Source organism: Chanodichthys erythropterus, chromosome 14, assembly GCF_024489055.1.
Source record: "Chanodichthys erythropterus isolate Z2021 chromosome 14, ASM2448905v1, whole genome shotgun sequence".
Lineage (NCBI taxonomy): Eukaryota > Metazoa > Chordata > Actinopteri > Cypriniformes > Xenocyprididae > Chanodichthys > Chanodichthys erythropterus.
This window is the reverse complement of record NC_090234.1, coordinates 18,830,912-18,858,697: the sequence shown is the minus strand read 5'-3', so window position 1 is coordinate 18,858,697 and position 27,786 is coordinate 18,830,912. Positions and strand designations below refer to the sequence as shown.

General features: G+C 35.0%; 2 protein-coding genes across 6 annotated transcripts in view; one reads left to right on the top strand and one right to left on the bottom strand.

The window, feature by feature from the left end:
- Positions 1–1,261: 1,261 nt before the first annotated feature.
- On the bottom strand, positions 1,262–24,579 carry agr1 (anterior gradient 1). Of its 3 annotated transcripts, none has more exons than XM_067409074.1 (8): positions 24,511–24,579; positions 3,872–3,985; positions 3,702–3,765; positions 3,556–3,608; positions 2,117–2,193; positions 1,947–2,010; positions 1,616–1,699; positions 1,262–1,357 (listed from the first exon to the last, which is right to left on the bottom strand). In XM_067409074.1, the coding sequence occupies exons 2-8, from the start codon at positions 3,966–3,968 to the stop codon at positions 1,290–1,292; spliced, it is 507 nt and encodes a 168-aa protein (XP_067265175.1). In that variant the 5' UTR covers positions 3,969–3,985; positions 24,511–24,579; the 3' UTR covers positions 1,262–1,289. The 3 variants fall into 3 exon arrangements, with proteins under 3 accessions (XP_067265175.1, XP_067265173.1, XP_067265174.1); XM_067409072.1 differs by lacking the exon at positions 24,511–24,579 and adding an exon at positions 4,829–4,861 and having other exon boundaries at positions 3,872–3,990; XM_067409073.1 differs by lacking the exon at positions 24,511–24,579 and adding an exon at positions 4,829–4,857.
- The window catches only part of traf3ip1 (TNF receptor-associated factor 3 interacting protein 1), a 35,059-nt gene continuing 17,212 nt past the window's right edge, over positions 9,940–27,786 (top strand). For 2 of the 3 annotated variants that reach the window (XM_067409069.1, XM_067409071.1), the window contains exons 1-9: positions 9,940–10,185; positions 13,523–13,591; positions 17,396–17,557; positions 20,651–20,779; positions 21,023–21,442; positions 21,738–21,818; positions 25,677–25,752; positions 26,915–26,935; positions 27,411–27,495. In XM_067409069.1, the coding sequence (XP_067265170.1) occupies positions 10,063–10,185; positions 13,523–13,591; positions 17,396–17,557; positions 20,651–20,779; positions 21,023–21,442; positions 21,738–21,818; positions 25,677–25,752; positions 26,915–26,935; positions 27,411–27,495 (1,166 nt within the window). In that variant the 5' untranslated portion in view covers positions 9,940–10,062. The remainder of the gene's footprint in view (positions 10,186–13,522; positions 13,592–17,395; positions 17,558–20,650; positions 20,780–21,022; positions 21,443–21,737; positions 21,819–25,676; positions 25,753–26,914; positions 26,936–27,410; positions 27,496–27,786) is intronic. The other variant, XM_067409070.1, reaches the window with a different exon arrangement.

Here is a 27,786-nt window from a genome sequence, read left to right as displayed (position 1 = left end):
AATGTTTGTGCCGCCTTGAAATTTTAAGTTCAGTCAACTTGAAATGTGAAGTTGCATTAAGTGAAAACTTGGATATTTCAGTTATCTCAACACGTTAAATCCTGGAAAGTTATTTTAAAGCACAACTACAGCAATAATTTGTAAGGGTTATTTGTAATAATTGATACTGTAAGAATAGAGGGCAACAGTCCCAATCAATAAGAAAAAAGTAATTTATTTTTATTTTCCCCATTGTAGTAATACTTTTTTAGTTACAGACCATGAGCTCTGAGGTGAATTGTTGATATGCTTCTGTAAAGGTCACCATGATTTTGCCAAGTAAGACATGTTCCTAGATCAACATATTTTGTTGATCACTGAAACCACATTCCAGTCTGAAAAATTAGTCCTAACCATAAACCTAACCCAGGTATTAGCCTAAACTTGACATAAACTGTAAACGTGTGCCTCAAATTTCATTGGTTGATTGAAATGTTGTTCTGGGATCATCAAAGATGTTGATCCAGGATCATGTTGTACTTGGCGAAATCACGTTCACCATCTGGATGAGATTATTTTCTCACTTTCTTGCTTTCGTTCTTTCTTGCCTGCTTGCTTTCTTTTTTTAAAGTCGTGTTTCATGGAGAAAGAAGAATCAGTTGCTTTAGTTTAACCTGGAAAAGGCAAATGCCATAAAAACTCAGCAGTGACTGCCCACTAAAGCATTACAAAAGTCTTGCTATTTGAATTGTGTCTTTCAAAAAGTGATTATTTCATAAGACATCAAAAAGCAAAGTACTTAATATTTATGAATATATTAACGCATATATATATTGTAATTTACTTAGATCTTATGCTTATTTACTTATAGCATAAAATTGATGATTTTGACACTGGCTTCTGTATATAGTGTGCTCTGCCATCTAGTGTATACTCTGTGTCATTACATGCTTGCATTTTTCCTCATTGTGACTCACGTGATGATTCTTTGAGTAATGTCTTAATCCTTGTATAATGTCATTGCCTTGCTTACTAGTAAATGGAATTAGTAATTCAAGCAACTGTTTATTCCTGGTGATCTTCGTCAAGAAGAGCACTAACTATTCTTGCCTAATCAAGTGAACCCAAAGGCGAAAATAAACTCATAGTTTACCTCCTCTTTCTTACAGTTGCATTATTTCTTGCTGCTAAAGGTGAATGAACACAGAAACATTATTAATACTAACATACTTTATTCAAAGTTTAATATTGCTAGTTGCACAAAGAAACCAGTGTGCAAGTCTTGAAAGAGGTCAGCTGTTCTCTATCCATCACAGATCGTCATGTTCCTCGTGTTCACTCTTAAGCAGGATCTTGGCTTTTATCATGTTCTCCGCCACTGCACACAAAGAAAGATATAGGCAGGGGAAATGATTAATGCATGCTTAACTAATGACTATAGTAAATCAAATATTAATTATCAACATTAGCACGTTCTGTAGCCGAGAATGTGTTACAGGTGAGCATGAATAAACAAATGAACAGCTCAGCTCTGCTGTTGGGAGAGTGGGAAAGCTCAAGCTGAACCATCCGTGCTTGACAACTATAGAGCTCCTGCCTCTCAGCGGAGCTCATTAGACAGCAGAAACACACTCACAGAAGTCCATGTCGGCTGACTCATACGTGTACATTCGGTTGGCGTACTTTCCAACAATGTCAGCTCGCACAGTCAGCGAGGGATCTAGGTGCAGGAGGAGAGAAGATGGAGAAGAGTGATTCTCACGACAACATGACCTATAATTTCCCCCAAATCAAATCACTTTACATAAGGAAAATGAAATCAGGGCCACCAAATTTTAAAAGCAGTGCAACAACTAGGCCTACTACTATGATGTGTAAATACTTTAAAATGTCAGTATTAGAAAATATATAATATAATATAATAAAGTGTTTTATTACTGTTTAATAGGAAATATGTGAAAACTCACCAACAAACATGATTCTGGGGACATAAAAGCCATCAGGGGCCAAGTGTTCATCGGTGGTCTCGTGCTGAAAATCACGATCACTACTTGGTCAAAAACTCTTTTGAATATTCTTACTGTTTTAAACGCATACTCCAATGTCTGCTGAATATTATACAAGATTTGTACTTTACCACTAAATTGAGCATGATGAAATCAGATTTGGCCAGCCTTTGAATAGTTGGATGTTCAACAAAAGCCTTCTTCAGAGCTAAAAATAAACAAAAGAGTGGAAGAAGAGATGAATAAATTTACATGCATTTTTAAAGCAAAGATTTATTACTCTCTGGTTGTCATTTAAAGCAGGGGTTTTCAAACTGGGGTTCAAAAAACTGTAAAAAATAATAAATATAAGATTGAAATAAATAATTGGATAATATTAAAAAAAATATTAAAATGATATCAAATTATTTGAATAAATAAATAATATTATATATTAATATTAATATTAATTTAATATTATTATTATTATTTATTTATAATTATTTTTTTATTACATTTTATGAATTAAACAGCCAGTAAACTCTTTATCACTAATAGAAAAAAATGAAAGAACCCATTAAACATGAAAGCATTATGTAATCATTAAAGACATTTCTCCTTACAGAACCTTTTTGAATCCCACTGAACCTTTTTTCTAAGAGTGTATATAGCAGCCTTTTAAAGGACCCTTGCACAATCATGATGATGTTTGGATGGTTAAAACCCCTGATTTAAAGGAACAGTGCACCTATTACTGTACGAGTTTGGAGTTTTACTTGTATGTATGGACTTTTGTTATTGTTCAGTAAAACTTTGAAAACATACAGCTTCATTAGTTAACATGTTAATTCATTATCACTAAACTGACAATAAAAATACTTATAAAGTATTAATTATTATTAATTAATGTTAATTTCTTAGTTACTATTTAATAACATTACTAAAATCAAAATAACTTATTTAATGGACCTGAGATAAAACTCAGGTGTGTTTCTAAACTAACATTAACAAAAAAATAACACTTTCTGTAACAAATGTAGCTATTGCTCAATCTTAGTTAACGCATTAAATATAGTAAAGTGTTATCTGTTGTTCTTTATAGCCTAATTCTTTTGCATTTTGATCTGTTTGAAAATTTCAGATTTCATTTTTGCTTTATTACAAAAAGAGTTCTTAAACCTGTTAAACTATGACAAAAATGGTTTTGCAACTTATTTTAATATCGTGATAGTACCGTACACCATGATAAAAGCTTCATCAATTAATCGCAACATGAAAATTTGATACCATCACATGCCTAGTATCTACAGCACAAGGAAATAGTCTATACCTGGGGTGTCCAAACTCGGTCCTGGAGGGCCACTGTCCTGCAGAGTTTAGCTCCAACTTGCCTCAACACACCTGCCTGGAAGTTTCTAGTATGCCTAGTAAGAACTTGATTATCTGGTTCAGGTGTGTTTAATTGGGGTTGGAGCTAAACTCTGCAAGACGATGGCCCTCCAGGAGCAGGAATGGACACCTCTGGTCTGTACAATTTTATTTCATTACAGATCATGTATACTGTTTGAAAAAAGATGCAAAATATGCAAACCTTTACTGTGCGGACAATCCTCCAAATGATGAATGACCATCAATGGCTTATTACTACAGTAAAACAGATATGTGTATTTAAAGCCTGATTGTACATAACATACAGGTGAGAGTGGAGTTTAATGTGATTGTATAATCTTTAGGTACCCTTTGACCGCTTTGGTCAGTCCCTCCTCATACGTCTGAACCCAGGTGATGTCATCGCCCCAGCCTGAAAGAAACCAACCAACCACTTTGAATGGGATGTTTTTCTATGATTAATTTGGCATATTATAATACCAAAAATGGACTTCTGTGATGCTGTGATTCATTGATACCTCTTGAAAGAGTTTGGACTGTCTTTTTTTTCCTTTGAGTAGAGACGTCACAGAACACAAAGAATAAAAATAAGACACAGACCGTCCCGTGCTGCATGATTATATTATGTTCTGCTGTGCTGGAGAGAGAGAGAGAGAGAGAGAGAGAAGAAAAAGAAAGGCAAAGGTGACTAATGCTCTGAATATTAGACAGTTTTTAAGGTTGGGTCCACCTACTGACATTGCAATGACATTCTGTCAAATAGATGAGACAAGAGCCGTTGAACTGGACAAACGTGCTTCTGAAACTTTGTTCTGACAGCAATGAGTGACAAATGTTTACTTGAATAATACAGCATTTTAATTTGAGAAACTGTTTGTTTTATAATTTAACTTGACAGTATTAATAAGAACTACAATTAACATTTTCACCTACAAATTTGCCCTGTATAAAATACTATTATGAAGTGAAAGTAAACATTTGGTAACACTTTATTTTAAGGTGACATAGTTGCGTGTTACTATGTGTACTTACTGTAGTATTAAAATTAAATTATGCATAATTACAAGTAGCTAACTCTAAATGCTTTAAATAAAATATTTTAAAAAACTAACTAACCCTGACTGTAACATGTTTTTAATTAATATTACTCAGTACATATGTAACTGTCACCTTAAAATAAAGTGGAACCAAACTTTTTTTTCCATAAAGATTTCCCTTGACATTCAAATTGTAACTATAGTTTTGCATTCTCTAAAACAACATTCTTTTTATGCGGCCAAGTTTGGAGCGAAATACAAAAGAAACCTGTTCATGTCAAATGAGAATAATGTTAAAACTTATGAGTTAGTTTGCAGTGCTCCAACAAACAACCCAGCCTTTATATATTTGGATAATACATTTAGATTCAGATTAATTCAGTCCCATAGCACACAAGAAATTAAGAAAATAGCATTTGCAAGTAAAAGAGAACCTACCGGGAATGAAACAGGTGAACCAGAGCAACTGTCCCTTTCTCCAAGCCGACAGCAACTATATGTTGTATGCCAGGCAATTTATAGTCACACTGTGTAACCTCCCAAACAGGTTTTGTATACAGGAAATACAGAATTCCTCTCATGTTTATTTAGCCAATCACAGAAACTCAGTAGATATCTTTATGTTGCGTAATATGTAAACAGTTATTTTTTATCCAAAGATCTTTTTCTTAAGTCATTTTATTACAGAAAATATTCTTTGCCTCATGCTGTTTAACTACTCAAGGTAGAGGTTTGAATATGCACACCTTTATGCAACAAGCCCAGAAACCTGTCAGTTTTAGGTGGAGACCTTTGTGCTTAATGATTATCCTGCATCTGTATTGTCATGATCTTTCTATTGAAAGACTACCCAACTGAAAAACACAGTGGTGTGATTGATCATTTGCTGGTTGATGTTCAAAAACACCATGTTTCCAACAAATGCTAACATTCAACGGTTGTTCTTTTTAACCCTTTCATGCATAGAGGTTATTACAGTGGACAGCTATTCAAAAAGCATTTTCTTGCGTATGCATGGGTTCTGGCTATCAGCCTCTAGAGTGGACACTAGTGCATCATCCTATACTTTGCCACCAAATGGCAAGCCGTTGTACATGGAATTAAATGTAATGCATGTTACTTGATGTCACAATCACCAGTGAGAGTGCCCGTCATTGCCATCAGAGGGCACTCCAACCCGGACTAATATTACTGTCAAAGACTCCATTACCCATAACACACTGCCTGGTCTATCTGCCATGATTGTTCACAGCTGTTTACCATCATGGCAGATAGACCAGGCAGTGTGTTATGGGTAATGGAGTCTTTGACAATAATAGTCTGAGTTGGAGTGCCCTCTGATGGCAATGACGGGCACTCTCACTGGTGATTGTGACAATTGTAATGCATTGCTTGGTACATCAAAAAAGTTATCTGCTTATGTAATGCATGTTACTTATAATGCATTTCTTTACTCGTTACATCAAAAAAGTAATCTGATTACGAAATGCATGTTACTTGTAATGCATTACTTTACCTGTTACATCAAAAAAAGCAATCTGATTACGTAATGCACGTTACTTGTAATGCGTTACTTTACTCATTACATCAAAACGTAGTCTGATTACGTAATGCACGTTACTTGTAATGCGTTACTTTACCTGTTACGTCAAAAAGTAATCTGATTACATAATGCACGTTACTTGTAATGCGCTACTTCACTCGTTACATCAAAAAGTAATATGATTACATAATGCACATTATGTGTAATGCATTACTTTACCTGTTACATCAAAAAAGCAATCTGATTACGAAATGCACGTTACTTGTAATACGTTACTTCACTCGTTACATCAAAAAGTAATATGATTACATAATGCACATTATGTGTAATGCATTACTTTACCTGTTACATCAAAAAAGCAATCTGATTACGAAATGCATGTTACTTGTAATACGTTACTTCACTCGTTACATCAAAAAGTAATCTGATTACGTAATGCACATTATGTGTAATGCATTACTTTACCTGTAACATCAAAAAAACAATCTGATTAAGCAATGCACGTTACTTGTAATGCGTTATTTTACTTGTTACATCAAAAAGTAATATGATTACATAATGTACATTACTTGTAATGCGTTACTTCACTTGTTAAATCAAAAAGTAATCTGATTACATAATGCACGTTACTTGTAATGCGTTACTTTACCTGTTACGTCAAAAAGTAATCTGATTACATAATGCACGTTACTTGTAATGCATTACTTTACCTGTTACATCAAAAAAGTAATCTGATTACGAAATGCATGTTACTTGTAATGCGTTATTTTACTTGTTACATCAAAAAGTAATATGATTACATAATGTACATTACTTGTAATGCGTTACTTCACTTGTTAAATCAAAAAGTAATCTGATTACATAATGCACGTTACTTGTAATGCGTTACTTTACCTGTTACGTCAAAAAGTAATCTGATTACATAATGCACGTTACTTGTAATGCGCTACTTCACTCGTTACATCAAAAAGTAGTCTGATTACGTAATGCACGTTACTTGTAATGCGTTACTTTACTCGTTACATCAAAACATAGTCTGATTACGTAATGCATGTTACTTGTAATGCGTTACTTTACCTGTTACGTCAAAAAGTAATCTGATTACATAATGCACGTTACTTGTAATGCGCTACTTCACTCGTTACATCAAAAAGTAGTCTGATTACATAATGCACGTTACTTGTAATGCATTACTTTACCTGTTACATCAAAAAGTAATCTGATTACGTAATGCACGTTACTTGTAATGCGTTACTTTACCTGTTACATCAAAAAGTAATCTGATTACGTAATGCACGTTACTTGTAATGCATTACTTTACCTGTTACGTCAAAAAGTAATCTGATTACATAATGCACGTTACTTGTAATGCGCTACTTCACTCGTTACATCAAAAAGTAGTCTGATTACGTAATGCACGTTACTTGTAATGCATTACTTTACCTGTTACATCAAAAAGTAATCTGATTACGTAATGCACGTTACTTGTAATGCATTACTTTACCTGTTACGTCAAAAAGTAATCTGATTACATAATGCACGTTACTTGTAATGCGTTACTTTACCTGTTACGTCAAAAAGTAATCTGATTACATAATGCACGTTACTTGTAATGCATTACTTTACCTGTTACATCAAAAAAGTAATCTGATTACGAAATGCATGTTACTTGTAATGCATTACTTTACCTGTTACATCAAAAAAGTAATCTGATTACGAAATGCATGTTACTTGTAATGCGTTATTTTACTTGTTACATCAAAAAGTAATATGATTACATAATGTACATTACTTGTAATGCGTTACTTCACTTGTTAAATCAAAAAGTAATCTGATTACATAATGCACGTTACTTGTAATGCGTTACTTTACCTGTTACGTCAAAAAGTAATCTGATTACATAATGCACGTTACTTGTAATGCGCTACTTCACTCGTTACATCAAAAAGTAGTCTGATTACGTAATGCACGTTACTTGTAATGCGTTACTTTACTCGTTACATCAAAACATAGTCTGATTACGTAATGCACGTTACTTGTAATGCGTTACTTTACCTGTTACGTCAAAAAGTAATCTGATTACATAATGCACGTTACTTGTAATGCGCTACTTCACTCGTTACATCAAAAAGTAGTCTGATTACATAATGCACGTTACTTGTAATGCATTACTTTACCTGTTACATCAAAAAGTAATCTGATTACGTAATGCACGTTACTTGTAATGCGTTACTTTACCTGTTACATCAAAAAGTAATCTGATTACGTAATGCACGTTACTTGTAATGCATTACTTTACCTGTTACGTCAAAAAGTAATCTGATTACGTAATGCACGTTACTTGTAATGCATTACTTTACCTGTTACATCAAAAAGTAATCTGATTACGTAATGCACGTTACTTGTAATGCATTACTTTACCTGTTACGTCAAAAAGTAATCTGATTACATAATGCACGTTACTTGTAATGCGCTACTTCACTCGTTACATCAAAAAGTAGTCTGATTACGTAATGCATGTTACTTGTAATGCGTTACTTTGCCTGTTACATCAAAAAGTAATCTGATTACGTAATGCACGTTACTTGTAATGCATTACTTTACCTGTTACGTCAAAAAGTAATCTGATTACGTAATGCACGTTACTTGTAATGCATTACTTTACCTGTTACATAAAAAAGCAATCTGATTACGAAATGCACGTTACTTGTAATACGTTACTTCACTCGTTACATCAAAAAGTAATCTGATTACGTAATGCATGTTACGTGTAATGCATTACTTTACCTGTAACATAAAAAAACAATCTGATTACGCAATGCACATTACTTGTAATGCATTACTTTACCTGTTACATCAAAAAGTAATATGATTACATAATGCACATTACTTGTAATACATTACTTTACCTGTTACATCAAAAAAGCAATCTGATTACGAAATGCATGTTACTTGTAATGCGTTATTTTACTTGTTACATCAAAAAGTAATATGATTACATAATGCACATTACTTGTAATACATTACTTTACCTGTTACATCAAAAAAGCAATCTTATTACGTAATGCACGTTACTTGCAATGTTACTTTACTCATTAAATCAAAAAAGCAATCTGATTATGTAATTCACACCAGTTGTAATGCATTACGTTACTTGTTAAATTAAAAATGTAATCTGATCATGTAATGCACATTACTTGTAAAGCATTAACCCCAACACTGCTCACATCAGATGAGATTTGAAAACAAATGCATTTTTCCACAATCTGAAAACATCAATAGATCAATATAGATTTCAGACAAATTTGTCCATTTTGAACATAATCAGAATGATCAGCTAATAAGGGTAAACTGACATACTCTGGTAGACTGGAGGGAGTTTGAGCATTTTCTACATTGTCTAAATTGGGTTTCCACCGAGTTGTACCTTCACCAGTTGTAGAGATTACATAAATCTTGACTGTGGTTATCATAATTCATTTATGAAAGGGTTGAATACCGCGCAGACTGATCAAATTAAAAATATCAAGTCAGAAAAGTGTTTATTTTTTTAATTTTTAAAATTATTATTTTAATGTATTTATTTTAGTTATTTCATTATTATTTTATTTATTTTTAAAGTACATTTACTATTAAATTCATCATTTTTTATAGGCTATTATTTTTTGAACTAATGTATTCATAAATAATAAATTAGTTAAAAAATAACAATAAAATCTGTATTCTGTAATCTGTATTTATTTTATTTTAGTAAATTAATTATCATATATTAATTTATTTTTCATCTGGTCTGTTAACACTGACATATGTTCCAGTTTTGGTCTGAAACAAGAAGAGGGACCCATAGATATACATAATAATTATTATCTAGGGAAAGACCTGACATAAATTTGGACAGCTACAGTGTTCTACTCTTGTTTGTTGTTGTCATGGACATCTGTAGCCTTTGGCGACCGCCTAGGTTCCGCGCAAGCGCAGAATCGGCACAGTGAAGGATTGTGGGATAGAAAGCTATCGCCACGGCAACAGCAGAGTTTAGCGAGCGGAAATCTGCTGCTAGCAGAACAGAAACGGCGATTAATTACTAAAGAAACATCTTTCACACAAAATACTGGTTTAGTTTGCTGCCATGAACGAATCAGTTATCAAAAAGACCCAGGAGACTCTGGGAAAAGTGATCAAAAAGCCTCCTCTGACAGAAAAACTGCTCAGCAAACCGCCGTTTCGATACCTGCACGATATCTTCAGTGAGGTGAGATGCTAAAAACATTATGATGACATAAGTGCTGTTTTATTTCCCTCACCATCTACATGTTCACATTTACACGGTTCAAGTCCAGTTTATAGATCTCAACGTGCTAGCCTGCTAATGTAGCCTGCGCATAGTCTTCAAAAATGTCAGATAAATCATAGTATATCAGACTGAACGTGTAAACCACTAATATTAGCTTTAATATTTGAGCTGCCAGAGCTTTGCATTAGTTTCAGGGTTTAGATGATGTTTGTGTTTTGATGTGCAAGCTGATAGAATATTAATTACAAAAACTTAAAACAATGTTAGCAATATAATTTTTCTTTTAAAGACAGTTTTGGTTTACTGTCATTGCTTAGCTCTTGTTGAGCTGTTTACCTTGTTACTAGGCATAGCTCTGTCCACATGGTTATGCAAACAAAACTAGAGGGTCTACAGCATGAATGTAGATGATCTTGACATATTCATGAGATATCACAAAGATGTGCTTCTTAATCTAAAGAATATATATACTGTCCAATAAATGGCAGCCATTGGCAACAAACATCATCATCCAATGGTTGTTCATTTTTAAGTAAACCAGAGTACTCTGTTAAATGCCATGCACACTGAGCAAATTAAAATAGCAATTCAGAAATGTGTGTATTTTTAAAATTATGTTATTTTTAAATAATTATTGTATTTAGAAGTTATTTAATTGTCATGTAATTTTATTTTTAAATACATGTACTATTAAAGGATTAGTCCACTTTCAAATTAAAATTTTCCTGATAATTTACTCACTCCCATGTCATCCAAGATGTCCATGTCCTTCTCTCTTCAGTCGAAAAGAAATTAAGGTTTTTGATGAAAACATTCCAGGATTATTCTCCTTATAGTGGACTTCAATGGCCTCCAAATGGTTGAAGGTCAAAATTATAGTTTCAGTGCAGCTTCAGACGAGAAATAAGGGTCTTATCTAGAGAAGCCATTGCTCATTTTCCAAAAAAAAAAAAAAAAAAGTTTATACATTTTAACAATAAATATTTTAATAATAAATATGCTCATCTTGAACTAGCTCTCTTCTTCTCTATTATAATTCCAGCAGTGTAGACGCTGCTAAGTGTATTACTGTCCTCCACAGGTCAAAGTTTGAACTAATTGTTATGTACTTGCACTAGCATATTGTATATGACAATTTAGGAATTTTATATGGAGAATAATCCTGGAATGTTTTCATCAAAAACCTTAATTTCTTGGACATGGACATCTTGGATGACATGGGGGTGAGTAAATAATCAGGAAATTTTCATTTGAAAGTGAACCAATCCTTTAAATTAATAATCTTTTTTTAATATATTTATAATATACAGATGGTACATTTAGTTGATAAAATTATATACAGATAAGATAAGTAAGCTTCTTTACTTGTGAGTACAGTTGTATTGCTGGGTGCTGGTCTAAATTGGTAAAATAAAATGTGATTCTCAAACTGATTATCAATCTCTTGACACACACTTATTATTATTGACACACGCTTATTTTTTTTATTGTAGCTGTTTTCCCATTTTTAGAACAATAGTAAAGTTGTAAACTATAAAATAACATAAATTACATTATTTAGTGACCAAAATATTGTAAACACATCAGTCATGTGAAGGCCAAGTATGGTAAACCATATTCTGATTTTTTTTTCCTCTGTATTTAACCCATACAAGTTAGTGCACACACATTGAGTAGTGAACACACACAAGGGCACCTCAGTCATTTCCTGCCAGGATTGAGAATTGTACTTTTGTCCCTAAATTAATAATTTGTATTTGTCTACAAAATTAATTACAAACCTTTTAAGTAAAAACCAAGGTGTCAATATCATGAGAAACATGAATTCACTCTGGTGTGTCCAAACCTTTGACTGGTCAGTTGTAGCCCTGTACAGTTGAGTTGGTTCTAGAGAGTATTAGGTAAAGGAAAAGGACAGTGGGTGTGTTTGTATCCAGAGATAGGTCTGCGGTTTGTAAGCTCAGCTAAAATTAGGTAGATTGATAGAATCACCCTTAAGATCACACCGTCTGTCTACTGTATGCACCTACTACAAAAACTACCTGCAGCAACAGTGTAAAAGCCCAATTCTGCGGCACTTTTTCAACACTAGTATGCATACTCTCCTCATATGAGTTATGCCATTGCTTGTCATAGTATAATGTAGTGTTAAAGGGTTAGTTCACCCAAAAATGTAAATTCTGTGATTTATTACTCACCCTCATGTTGTTCCACACCTGACTTCGTTCATCATCGGAACACAAATTAAGATATTTTTGATAAAATCTGATGGCTTAGTGAGGCCTCAGATGCCCAGAAAGCTACTAAAGACATATTTAAAACAGTTCATGTGACTACAGTGGTTCAACCTTAATGTTATGAAGCGACAGGAATACTTTTTGTGCACCAAAAAAAACAAATAATGACTTTATTCAACAATATCTAGTGATGGGCGATTTCAAAACAGTGCTTCATGAAGCTTCGAAGCTTTATGAATCTTTTGTTTCGAATCAGTGGTTCGGAGCGTGTATTAAACTGCCAAAGTCACACCCCCCAGTGGTGAACCCCTGAAATTTTGAAACACTTATGATGTAACGAAGCCTCGTTTACTAAAATCACGTGACTTTGGTAGTTTGATACGCGCTCCCACCACTTATTCGAAACAAAAGATTTGTAAAGCTTCGAAGCTTCATGAAGCAGTGTTTTGAAATCGCCCATCACTAGATATTGTTGAATAAAGTCGTTATTTTGTTTTTTTTGGCGCACAAAAAGTATTCTCTTCATAACATTAAAGTTGAACCACTGTAGTCACATGAGCTGTTTTAAATATGTTTTTAGTAGCTTTCTGGGCATCTGAAAGTGTTAATTATCTTATTGGCAATGCAGGCCTCACTGAGCCCTCGGATTTCATCCAAAAATATCTTAATTTGTGTTCCGAAGATGAATGAAGGTCTTACAGGTCAACATGATGGTGAGTAATCAATGACATAATTTTCATTTTTGGGTGAACAAACCCTTTAAATTGCATTTTACTGAATATTTTGTAAATTATTTCTCCATCATTATCTGTTTTCATTAATGTGAACAATTTACAAAAGTAAGGATATCTTTCTTCCAAAACCTAGTGAGTGAGCTGCCTGTGTAGCTGAATTGCTGTCTACATATAGTGTTCCAAATCAATGACTTCTGAGGTTCTATTTCAGCAGTAGACAATAACGGCAGTTTCCAGCTCATTTGGTTTTGAAACTGAGTGTATTGTCTTTAGATTTTTGAAATATAAACCTGGTTTTAATCTTTTGTTTACCCATTTTCTTAGGTAATACGTACCACAGGCTTTATGAAAGGACTTTATGGAGAAGCAGAGATGAAGTCAGATAATGTGAAGGTAAAACACCAATAAAAATGTGTCCACGAATGTTTAGGTGCACAGTTTTTCTAAGTTAAATTTGGTTGGCCCTTCTTTATCCCAGTGCTCTTGTGTGTAATATTCTACCATTTAAAAGTTTGGGTTGAGTATGATTTTTTTTTTTTTTTTTTCTAAAGAGATTAATACTTTTATTCAGCAAGGATTAAATTGATTTGATGAAAATGATTGGTCAAAAGTGACTTTTTTTACAAGACGTAATGATATTGAAGATTTCGGTTTCAAATAAATGCTGTTCTTTTGAACTTTCTATTCACATTTCTAAGTCACAGTTTTCACAGAATGTTTTCAACATTGATAATAATAAGATTTTTTCTTGAGCACCAAATAGGCATATACTATATTAAAAAAAAATATAGGCATATTAGAATGATTTCTGAAAGATCTGATACTGAAGACTGGAGAAATGGCTGCTGAAAATTCAGTTTTGTCATCACAGGATTAAATTACATTTTGGTATTTATTAAAATATATGTTAAAGTGTAATAACATTTCACAGTATTGTTTTACTATATTTTTGGTGTGCATAAAAGACTTCCAACCCAAAAAATCTTACCAACCCCAACTTTTTAACAGTAACTTGAATCATTATTTGTCAAATCCTAATGTTAAATCCTGCACCTTTTAAAAGCCAGTTCACACCGCACCAACGGGACATTATAAAACCTGACAATCAGCGATTGAACATGTTCATTCAGCAAAAACGAGTGCCGACAACAGATGACGACAGACTGATTGGACAAAACCCAACAAAGTATCTGTTGCTGTCTGTTGGTGCCATGGGAAATGGCCTTAAGAGGAATTTTAGGTTATATACAGTATGTGTGCGTATGTATATGTGCAAACCAGACACTTATTTCTTGCTTATTGCAGTACTACTTTAAATCATGACAGTTTTATGTTCCTTGCCAATTAATCCACCTACTCAGCAGTGTTACAACTGACCTTTCTATCTGTCCGATCTCCTGCCTCATTAAGCGTTCTTGGATTCTATAGCCGCAGTATCTCAGACTTCCACTCAGCTGTGTTTTTTGCTGTTTAGGTGTTGACATTGATCAGATACCCTGAGTGTAACTCAAGACTCTCCATTTAATTAGCGTGCCAAAGTACCACGTCGTGGTGATCCATGAGGTGTGATAAATCTCCCTGTTAAAAGCTTGGTGCCTTTAACTAGTTTTACTTGGATCAGTATCACTGTGACCCTGTTAGAGAGGCAGGTAACTAGCTGACCACATCACTCTGTGTGCAAAATGAGGAGTTCACGTCTGATCCTTCTCCAAATGGCGGGCAGTCTAAAAGAGCTGTGGCCTTTGATGTTCCAGCATGCATAATAAATGATCTCCCCACACCTGTGTGAAGCATAACAGCGTGACGGTATACCATGACATTGTGATGTTTTGATAGTGCCACAGTTTTAACACTTTTCAGGGGAATCTACTGAGCCAACTTATAGCTATATATTATTTGCATATTAGTATTTTAACACAAAAAAATTAAACAGAAAATAAAACTATTTTAGGACTTTTCTCATTTTTTCTTTGCATTGTTTTTTTTCATGATAATTTGATAATTATATATATAAAGTATAAATTTCTAATTCATTAATGCTGATTTAAATTAAAAGCTATCATTGTATTAAAGGATTAGTCCTCTTTTAAATAAAATTTTCCTGATAATTTACTCACCCCCATGTCATCCATGATGTTCATGTCTTTCTTTCTTCAGTTGAAAAGAAATAAAGGTTTTTGATGAAAACATTCCAGGATTATTCTCCTTATAGTGGACTTTAAATGATACCAGACAAGGGATAAGGGTCTTATCTAGCGAAACGATCGGTCATTTTCTGAAAAAATACAACTGTTATATGCTTTATAAACAAAAATTATCGCCTTGCACATGCTTCCGCTTTCCGTATTCTTCGAAAAGCTTACGCCGTATGTCCTATGCCTTCCCTATTCTACTTACGGAAAAAGACGAAACTGCCGCCGCGTTCGTTCCATAAGTTGAATAGTTTTTGAAGAGTACAGAAAGCGGAAGCACGTCTGTAAATGTATATGGCATGAACATGTTTTCATGAAATTCACCCTTTCACTGTTAGTCTTGTGAAACATTTTGATCGCATGGATATTGTGTAGGTAGTGGTTGGATATTAAACGCTGCTGAATGTGTAAAATCATAACAGATCACATCAGTATACAGGTTGTTCTGCCGCTGGGGCCTCATTAGGAACCTCATGAAGTATGAAAGCATTAAATGGCTATACGGACAGTTGCACTTCATCATAACCAGCAAAGCAGAAATACAGAAAAAGAGGGTTTAATGGAGTGAACTCATCATCAAACTGCTGGTGATGATGTACTGTTGTGTTTAAAGCATCAGGATAGGGTTCGGTTCTTTGTGTACAGTGCAATTAAGTCTAAGCCAACTAGACTTTTTATTTCATTGAATAAGAAAAAAAAGTTTCATTATTACTATTACTATTATTATTATTATTATTTATTTTTTTACATAACATATTTATGCAACATTTAATCAGGGATCTGACACTGATATTCTTTTGGAAAGTTCAAGTGTGGCACGCATGTTTTATGAAGCGTTTACAGAATGAGACTGACACCACAGATGATTCACATGATAAGATAAAGTTACAGATCATCTTGACGGTGTAATTGTTCTGTTCTACTTGTTGAAGCTTTCACTAATTTATGCAAATGCAACATCACAGCCAGTATCAAATAGTTTTGTGCACTCTTGTTAACCCTGGGAGAGAGATATAAATTATTATTGTACATTTTGGGTTCTGTAAGATTTTTTTTTTTTTTTTTATGGTTTTGAAAGAAGATTTTCTGCTCACCAAGTCAGCAATTATTAAATAAAAAGTACAGTAAAGACAGTAATTGAGAAATATTATTACAATATAAAATAACTTTTCTATTGTAATATATTATATATTAAATGTCATTTATTCCTGTAATGGCAAAGCTGAATTTTACTCATGGCTTCAGTGTCACATGATCCATTCTAATATACTGATTTTATGCTCAGGGAACATTTCTTATTTTTATCAGTGCTGAAAACAGTTATGCTGCTTAATATTTTTTGTGATAACCATGATACAATTTTTTTCAACAAGATTCTTTGATGAATAGAAAGTTCAGAAGAACAGGATTTATTTCAAGTAGAAATATTTTGTAGCATAAATGTCTTTGTTGTCAGTTTTGATCAATTTAATGCATCCTTACTAAATAAAAGTTTTTCTTTCAAAAAACAAGATTTTCTTTCAAATTTAAACAATTTCTAGGCCTATATATTTCAAAATGTATAGACTTCTAAATGTATAAGAGTATTTACATTTATTTGAATAAGATTATATGGTCCATTTAATAATCATCATTACAAGGTAATACTATTTATTGATGCTGTTAATGAAAGTAAATTATTGTTTTTGCATTGTGTCCCTGGGTTTGCTGTGTTTCTGGATAGGTGTCCCTGGGTCTGTAAAGGTTGTAAACCCAAGCCTTGAAGATTTGTCCAAAGATTTGTATTTTCTGCACACTTGGTTGCCCCAAACAAAACTGCAATCTGTTTGTTGAAGTGCCCCAACTGTGCTAGCAATGACAACCTTGGCTTAGCCAGTGGAGTACGTTATGGGACTACCTGTTTGAACAACAGATGACTGGGGCAGTGTTTGAAACTTGTTTGAAAACAGACAAACATGTTTGCAATTCTGTTTTAACTTCTCAGTTCTCTTCATGTACCCTGCAGGACAAAGACTCAAAAATAGTGTTCCTTCAGAAGGCCATCGATGTGGTGATGCTAGTCAGTGGAGAGCCCTTGGCTGCCAAACCTGCTCGAATCGTAGCCGGACACGAACCAGAGAAGACCAACGAGCTGCTGCAGGTCATTGCTAAGTGCTGTCTCAACAAGGTCAGTCCTGCGATTAAAGACCACTCAGCTACTGTACTTCTGTCCTGCAGAATTCGCTCAAAGCCATTTAACTAGTGAATGACTCCAGACTAATGATGTCCAAGCAGGGGGTAATTTATAGATGTATTCATTTAATTGCACCCTTGAGTTTTTCTGAAGGTTAAGGAGCGATGGAACATTGGCAGCAGCACTATCAGGGGAACCCACTGATGCCTGCAGGGCAAATAGCAGGTGTGAACATTGGGCTGAATGACAGCTCTGCTGCTCTACAGCACACTGGGATATTTTATAGGTCGCAAGAGAAAAAGACATGAAAGCGTCACATTGGCAGGCACGTGCACACATAGACAAAAAAGGGGCTTGAGCCCCTGCCCTTTTTCTTCCTGGAGAGAAAGTGCCCTTTTTTCTGGGGTGCTTTTTTTTTTCAATAAATGAATATATATTCCTGTTTGCGCACATCTTCCGTGTCAAACAAATATATTTACTGTATAAAACAAATTAAAAAAAATTACTATATCAGGTCGGCTTTGTTGAGTTCAGATCCCTCACTCCGCGACACGCCATTCATGCCCGCACGCACGCGCGCGCGCCACGCCCCACCTCACCTCGAGTTTGCTGCTGGATGAAAACTTGTGACAACTATTCCCGCAAAAAAATGCAACTGCTGTCTGGCGATGAGAAGCGAAAAAGAAAAAAGCCCTAGATGGATCCATCCCGTGCATTTCTTTCAGGTAGGCTAGCCTATGTTCACAAACCTGAACGTTTTGTCTATTTAAGGGTTATTTATACATTTAACGCTGCATTAATAGTTTGACCACAAACACATCTGCCTGATTTGATACTAATGAAATTTATGTCATATTATAATTTCAATCATTTTATTGTGCTATGCATTGCGTTTTGAACCATGGTAAAGATATTGGTTGGGCTGTCAATACCAGAAGAGGAGCATTCCATGGACGCACATCAATGAACCGCATTATTAGACAGTTTTCTAGGATGCTTAAAACGTTTAAACCCTCGCTCTATCCACATATTCTTGTTGAATAAATTACAGTGGCTGTAGCATTTCTATCACAAAGAAGTGGCCGAATATTATTATTATTTAACTAATAATATATTTTTAATCATAGTGGCTTTGATCGTGGATTTGATCGTGCTGTGCTGTCAAACAACAAAAATCAGCAGGCTTTTGTCGTCCTCTGCAGGAATTTGTTATAATATATGATGTATTAACAGTTCAGGAAAAAAAAAAAACTCTTGATGTGTTTAAATATGCAGATTAGCTTGTTTTGGTTAATTTAGAAGAAATCTACAGATGCAAACAGACGGAGAGTAGTAGGCTTAAAACAAACTCCATCTAAATGTGTAGGGTTAGGGTTAAGTTTTCTTTCCATTAGAGTAAAAGACATGGCAGCAAAAATGTACCTTAACATTGTAAAATCTTAAAATTGTCCACTTCATGAAAGAAGTATTCCAATAACACCAAAAAATTAAAACGATTGATTGATTTGTGCAAAATAAACAAATTATTAGTGAAACTATGTCCCTCTCCTTGGTGCAGTCATTTATTCTAAATATATATAGCTACTTGAAAATAGTTGCTGTTGACTTCTCTTGTGATAAACCTAGTGAATACTAAAGAAGACCATGGTCTCTGTGTGAACTAATTATTTTGTAGAAATCTGTGGAGTATAAAACAGTTGCGTGAGTGTAAGTGAAGTCAAAGTTGTCTTAATATATTTAAGGGTTCATTATTTTTTTTAAATAAATAATTATGAGAAGTGCCCTTTTTTCCACTTGAGCCACTGCCCCCCAAAATGTCTGTGCACGTCCCTGCACATTGGTCATAGCCAAATGGTTAAAAACAAAGACTGCAGGGGTGACCCAGGTACTGGAAAATCAACAATCCTGCTCTGTCACCTTTGTGTCTTTGAGCTAAACATTTGACCTCATGTTGCTCCAGGATGATTGTAGACAGGGCTTGACATCAACTTTTTTGCTCACAAGCCACTGTGGCGAGTGGTTTTCCAAAGTTTCTAGCCACTCAGCATTTTCACTGGCCACAAAAAACTGCCATATAGATATTTTTAATATTATCTGATAATTTGGCAGCAGATATATACTTTAACATCTGATCTATGTCCATTATAATGTCACACGTGTGCTGCGAAAAAGAACTCAATTTAGTACTAAGAGGCAGCTTTATGTGGCCTCACTTTGGGTGTGAGCACAAAATCTGCAGGAATGAGTAAAACTATGCACAATATGCGCAATATGACACTGAAATTCAAGCCCTGTAACACCAACAATATTCATTGGAAGCAAATGAAACAAGTTAGTGAGGGGAGGCAGGTTTGTGTATCAACTCACTGTCCGAGAGATGAGAGTGAGAAAGCGCAGCTGGTACCATGTATCTATTCTGCAGAAAAAATCTATATTTTTGACAACACTATTGCACTTAGTTTATTATTTCAGATGCCTTTTTAAAAGACTACAATTGAGAAATGTAAATAAAATTCAACCCGCAAAGTGGCTAGTAGGAGTGACTGCGTTACACTCCACTGCTGAAATCCACCTGCATTTGGCGGGTTGGCGGGTGTTAATGGCAAGCCCTGATTGTAGCTAACTTTGAATGGAAACTTCAGGTGAAATTGGCAATGTTGTTAAGGGGGTAGTTAACCCAAAAATGAAAATTGTCATAATTTACTAATTTCTTTTTTCTGTGGAACCAAAAAGGATGTATTTTGGGTAAAAATGTTGTTGCTTCACATTTTCTATGTAATAAAAAGAGGCTGTCAAGCTCAAAAAGGGACAAAAAGTACCATAAAATTATCATAAAGTAATCCATATGACTCGTGCTATATTCCAAGCCTTTAGAAGACATATGATAGCTTTCTGTGATGAACAGACTGAAAGTTATTATCCTCTTTCAAATTCTGTCAAATTCTGTCATCCTCATCTGTTCAGTTAACTCTTGATTAACTAAACCCTGAATTAATTTTTTTTTCGGTGAGCATGCAGAGAGTTGCTTGGGACTTGTGTTCATAATGCTAAGTTGTTGTTAAACAGCGTGCCTTTTCCTTGTTCTAGCTCTCCAGTGATGAGGCTGTTAGGCGGGTGTTAGCAGGAGACAAGCTGGATCAGAAGGGGAAGCCCAGCACCTCCAGATCCCAGGACAAGGAGAACCGAGAGGGCAGGGAGCGCCACCGAGACCGAGAGGTGAGACATGCTTGAGGCTTTGACCCAGTGACATTTTCAACCAAACCAGAATTTTCTGTTGTCTTAAATCACTATTCATTCCTCAACTTGTCCCTCTTGGGCATTTTGGTTATGTCTTTGTTTTTTACTCGTTAAAACTGGAATTTTAATAAGGCTTTGCATTTGGGTCCTGATGAAGCTGTAGGGGTTATTTATCATTAAATTAAAATGAAAATTTGATGTAGTCCCTTGCTGTTTGTTCAGGAGAGGAAGGGCATTAAGGAGAGCAGTGGAAGCAGAGAGCAGAAAGATCCAGATCAACCGAAAGATCACGAGAGCAAGAGGGACGACAAGGACCACCGACAAGATGCCGAGAGGTCTGACAAAGGGCGCGAAAGAGACCGGACAAAAGACAGAGACAAGGACAAGAGCCGGGATCGGGAGAAAGACAAGACCAGAGAGAAGGAGCGTGAGCGAGAGAAGGAGAAGGACCGCAACAAGGACAAGGACAAGGAGAGGGAGCGAGATAAAGAAAGGGATAAGAAAAAGGAACGAGAATCTCACAAAGACAGAGAACGAGACAAGGAGAGAGATCGTGAGCGCGAGAAACGAAGGGAGAGAGAAAAAGAGAAAGAACGACACAGAGAGACTGAGGAAAAGCTGAAGGACAGAGGCGATAGAAAGGTTTGCTCACCAGATTTTATGACTCTGTAGCTTTTTTACTCACCAGCCACAATGGCAGGCAAATGACCAATTTTACCAGCCTTTTTTTTTTTTTTTTGTCCAATTCAGAGATATAAAGTAATTCTCTTGCACTTAAAGTCCTATTTAAACCTAGAAATGCAGTTTTAGGATTGTGAAAATTTTACAAAATATTTACACTATTTCTTGACCTCAAAGCAAATTTGTGTGACGTTAAACTTATGAATTAGTCTTTCTCAGCTTTAAATACACAATAACAACTTGACTTTTTCCATAGATCAAGGCAGTAGAGGAGATCACCAAGTCAAAGCCTCACCCAGAGGTTGCAAGTAAAACACATGAAGCCGAAGCAGAAGAGGTAATGTTGATCACTCGCTCACAGCCCTGTGCCTCACTCTGCTTACACCCTTTACATCTGTAGGTATGGGTCATCAAGGCTTGTTGACGTAATGTTCCTCATAGTTCTTTATTCTTGTCTTTGTTCCTCTGAATTGGAGGCGGAGGGCGGTGAACTGGAGGTACGAGTCTGTTGTGATTTCAGTGCCAGTTTTGCTTCACTGTGGAATAATAGGTGTTTTGCATACTTAGCATTGCTCAGGGACAGTCTTAATGGTGGAGGTTGTCTTATCAGGCCTCGACAATTAGGATTTTTTTCTGCTGCCCAGGTTGAGCCATTAGTTAAGAATTTTCTCTGGTCCTAAGGCAAAAGTTTGAGGTTGGTAAGATTTTTGAAATGTTTTTGAAATAAATCTCTTATATTCACCAAGGCTGCATTTATTTGATCATAAATATACAGTAAAAACTGTAATATTGTGAAATCTCATTACAATTTAAAATGGATTTCTATTTTAATAATTTTTTATGTAAATTGTTCCTGCGATGGAAAAGCTGAATTTTCAGCATCAATACTCCAATCTTCAGTGTCACATGATACTTCAGAAATCATTCTAATATGCTGATTTGCTGCTGAAGAAACATTTCTTATTATTATCATCAATGTCACAACTAAAAACAGTTGTACTGCTTAATATTTTTGTAGAATACATTTTCTTTGTAAAAGACACTTTTGATCAATTTAATGCATTCTTGAATAACAATATTAATTTTGTTTTAAAAAAAAATCTTACTGATCCCTGACTTTTAAATAGCAGTGCATATATAGCAAATACTAACGTTTCTTTTCAAGATTTTTTTTTTTTTTTTTTTTTGAAAGTTCAATAAAGTAAATGTTTATATTTTAGTTTTATCATTCACAAGACCATTATCAGGCATTATCAGCTTATACTATATATAGGCGGCCCTTTTATACACAGAAGCCGCATTTAACATGTATAATGGACCAAAGTAAAATAGTAATTAAATCAATAAAGTATTCAATAGAAAAGAAGAGTTTGATTTTTATTTATTTATTTATTTATTTATTTTTAATGTGGCAAAAGGCAGAATAAATATAAATTACATTTGTAAGCTTATATTTTCACATAAATTGCTGAAAATAACAGCAATAAACAATGCATCCCATCCTTGGATACTGCATTTTTGAGAAAATGTCTTACATTGAGCTTTTTGTGCTCAGCCAACAGAAAACAAGATGCACTCTTGTTGCCAAATCAACAGTATACCGTATATAGTCCTGCTATTTATTAGCATTCAGTGTTAAGTAGGAGTGACACGGTTCTCGGTAAAAAATCGAACCGTACCGTTCTGCACACTCGGTTCGGCACGCACTTGCACCGCGGTTCATCTCATATCTGACGATGCATACGCATTTATAATGTGGTTTGTAGAAAATAAATAAAACAGATAGGCAGAGTTAGGCTAATGTATGTTTCTGTTGGTGGATACGCATTCTGGCTTCCCCTAAACTTTGTTCAGTGCGAGTGCTGTATGTTCTAAATGACCAGTCATTTCGCCATCATCACCCGGGAGTTGATAGCGCGCAAGCTCAGGTTAGACCTGAACCTAAACTCATTTAAGCCTTGCCAGTTTAAACTGGCCAGTTTAAACATTCAAGTGCAAGGTGCAAAAGAGAACGCTATGAGAAGAATTGTGCACTCATCCGAAATCGCGGAAGCACGTGTGCAGCGTGCAAATATCTCCTTCAAGTCTTGTACTTGAACGGACAAATTCACACAAAATTGTCAACATGCCCGTCTTGGTGATTATCCTAGCAAGCATAGTCGGTTATGTCTTAGGTGAACTTATATACTCGAAAAAGAATGCATGTGTTCAGTATCAGTGTACTGATCCGTGTATTATGTCTTAATGAGACAGCAGCCCTTGCATTCCTGCTGTCTAAATGTGTTTTTAATGTTAATCAAACAACAAAAGACAAGGAAATCACTCATTGCTCATGACTGAATAGTAACTTAATAATTAATAATGATGGAACTTTATTTAATTTATAGTGAAGATTACATGCAGTGTTGTTTTACATTTTATTAGCTACCTTATTCAGTTTCTGTACCTGAAAACTGGATACACGAAAAACCTGAAAAGCTTTATTTATTTGTATCTTTGCTTTACTGTATTTATTTGTGCCGTTTGATTATTTCCTCATATTTTTTTTGTTTATTTTTATTTGACAATAGTAATTTTTTTACTTGAACCATACCGTAACCTTCAGCCTAAAACCGTGATTCAAACCGAACCATGAGTTATCTGAACCGTTGCACCCCTAGTGTTAAGTCTTCGGCCACAGTCATTTCTCACTGTTTTTTAAAGGGATAGTTCACCCAAAAATGAACATTTGCTGTTAATTTACTCTCCCTAAGGCCATCCAAGATGTAGGTGACTTTTTTTCTTCAGGAGAACAGTAAAGAAATTTTTTTTAGCTGAAACTGTGGTCCTTGGAGATTCATATACAACATATACAGACTAAACAAAATTAATACCCGCGGCTCCTGATGACACATTATGAAGTGAAACAATCGGTTTGTGCAAGAAACATTATTTTTTTCACTGTATTTATTGATTTTTTTTTTTTTTGTTGAACCCCCATGAACAATTCAGAATATAGAATTATACATGCATGCAAGAAACATTATTACCTGTAATCCACAGCAAATCCTCGGCAAACGGTCATGAGTGCATTCACGACAGTCTGGAGCGCAAGCTTCCTGTTGCATAATGACATATGCATGAGAGCTAACTCACACATGAGCTGACACTGTGTTTGTTTGCAACAGAGAGGGAGGACGCGTGTGCTTATCCTGGATGCTGCAACCTATATAAAAAAATTAAGATTATGTTCACTTGCGCAATCTCAATCAGGAAGTTTGACTTTTCACAGATTCATCACTGTGCTACAGGAATCTCACGCTTGCATTATATGAATCACCAAGGACCACAGTTTCAGCTAAAAAATCTTCTTAGTCAGTTTACAGCAAATTTTCATTTTTGGGTTAACTATCTCTTCAAGGGTCTGCTTAGAGCCATAACCCTAAGTGCTTTGCTTTAGCAAATACCCTTTAATGTACCCTGATTGGCTGGTATTGTAACTTCATGCATTATCTGATTAAATAGTTTTGTGGGCCATGTTGCTTCCCGTCTATGTGTCTTTGCAGCTTCTGTAGCTTCTCATGTGGAGTAGTGAGCTTTTTTGATTGGGCTAGTGGTGCAGTTGTTTAAAGCAAGTATACTATAAAAATAAGTGTGAAAGTCTTAAGGATCTCTGTTGCATTTTGTTTTGTCTTCATTCAGCCTACAGATCTCTCTGAAATTGAGGTAATTTCTGTTTATCCCAAGTGAATCTGTTTCCTCCTATGATGATGTTTCATGTCTGCAACAACAGCCTAGAAGTAGGGCTGGGTGATATATCGCATGCAATTGTCACGCGCATTTCGTCAGTAAAACCGGTTCCCTGATTACCGCTAAATCGCCATCACCTGCTTTCAAATGGAGCGGCATTTAATAAACAGAGCCGTAGTTCACTGATAAGCCAGGCAATATCGCGTTCATTATCGAAGGCGATTCATCTGCGATATGAACGCGAGGCTTGTGTGGCTTGTCAGTGAAAGCAGGTGATGGCGATTTAGCGGTAATCAGGGAACCGGCTTTACTGACGAAATGCGCTTGACAATTGCATGCGATATATTGCCCAGCCCTACCTAGAAGACTTTTGTTTTAGAGGGTTTGTAAAGAAAGAAGCCTCAGGTGATTTCGGAACTCCTAGTGATAATACATGAAAATGAATGTCTTTCGTCATTCCTTTCAGGCTGAGAGTCCTTCCCGGATCCCAAGGCCCTCATCGGCTAAAGGACAGAGGCGGTGGCCCAAAGCAGGAGGTCAAGGTACTAAACCTTTCTTTCTTAACAGACCCTATTAATTATTGATGTACAGTGCATTAACACAGAGAGATGCATATCCAACTTGATCTGTTTAGTTCTTTTGAGTCTGAAGTCAATTTTTTACAAACCCAGTCTAAACAAACTAAAGGGTTAGTTCATCCAAAAATGAAATTTCTGTCATTAATTACTCACCCTCATGTCGTTCCACACCCGTAAGACCTTCGTTCATCTTCAGAACACAAATTAAGATATTTTTGATGAAATCCGAGAAGTATGTTCTCGTCCATAGACAGCAATATAATCAACACTTTCAAGGTCCAGAAATGTACTTAACATATCATTATGAAGCGACAAGAATACTTTTTGTGCACAAAAACAAAACAAAAATAACGACTTTATTCAACAGTCTCATCCCTGTCATTATCATTAAGTAGGTGACGCAGTAAGTGAAGTGAAGGCTACCGTGTTTACGTCTGAATGCCGGCTCAGTATTTGCCAAAGCTGATCACATGAGCAGCACGACGCATGCGTATGATGCTGAGGCAGGAGCCGGCTAATAATGAGTAGGCATTCTTATGTAGAACCTTGAAGCGCTGGACATAAACAACATATGAGAATGACACAGAAGAGAAGATATTGTTGAATCAAGTCGTTATTTTTGTTTTGTTTTTGTGCACAAAAAGTATTCTCGCTGCTTCATAAAATTAAGGTTGAACCACTGTAGTCACATCGACTGTTTTATCAGTGTTTTTAGTACCTTTCTGGACCTTGAAAGTGTTGACTATATTGCCGTCTATGGGTGAGTCATATACCTCTCGGATTTCATCAAAAATATCTTAATTTGTGTTCTGAAGACGAACGAAGGTCTTACGGGTGTGGAACGACCTGAGGGTGAGCAATTAATGACAGAAATTTCATTTTTGGGCGAGCTAATCCTTTAAAGGTAGCGTAGGCAATTTTTTATGAACACTTTTTGTTATACTGGTTGAAACTCTCTTTACATCCTGATAGCAATCAATAATAGAAGTGGTCTAAATATTAAAACATGTACACATATCTTCTGTGGAAGAATTTTTAACACCATGATGAAAATCACAGCAGCACATCAGATGTTGTTTTATGTGATTTGTCTGAAATTATAACATGGATTGTGTATCTGTTTCAGATGAGACTGAAAGTGAAGGAGGTAAGTGTTGTTTTATTTCAAAAATGCCTACAAAACCAAACAAACATACAGCCTGCATGTAGGGCTGCATGATTTAAATCAAATCATATTTTGTCATGTATTGAAAATCTCTATAAAATCTCTACTGTAGTTGTCTCCGGCTACATTCACATTGTTTTTATGGACTTCATTTAATTTGAATATATTATAATAATGATAATTAATAAAATTATATTACAAATTTGGGAAGATGTTTTGAAATGTCCATTGTAAGCTACTCAAACACACAGCAATTGCAGAGATGAGTTTGTGGGGAGCCGCTCCTAGACAGAAAACACCAGATCATGAACTGCTCATGTGTCAAAGAATATATTTATAGAAAGGAAAAAAACAGCTAAATGACTAATTGTTAATTCAAATTCAGAATTTCCTTGATTTAATAAATTAATTTAGACCCTTTCTGGAAACCTCCAAAACATTTTTTTTTTTCTTCCAGAAGGGGACATCCCTTCAGCAGAGAAACCAGTCCCCATTGAGAATGGAGAAGCAACGGATTCTGTGCCACCTCAAACAACACACAGGTTCTTTCTTTCTTTCTTTCTTTCTTTCTTTCTTTCTTTCTTTCTTTCTTTCTTTCTTTCTTTCTTTCTTTCTTTCTTTCTTTCTTTCTTTCTTTCTTTCTTTCTTTCTTTCTTTCTTTCTTTCTTTCTTTCTTTCTTTCTTTCTTTCTTTCTTTCTTTCTTTCTTTCTTTCTTTCTTTCTTTCTTTCTTTCTTAATTAGTGCAAATGATCCCATAAGTGTGTTTATTAAAAAATAAAAATGGCTACATTTCCGTCCAATGATAACAAAGTAACCCAGTGTGATAATGTGT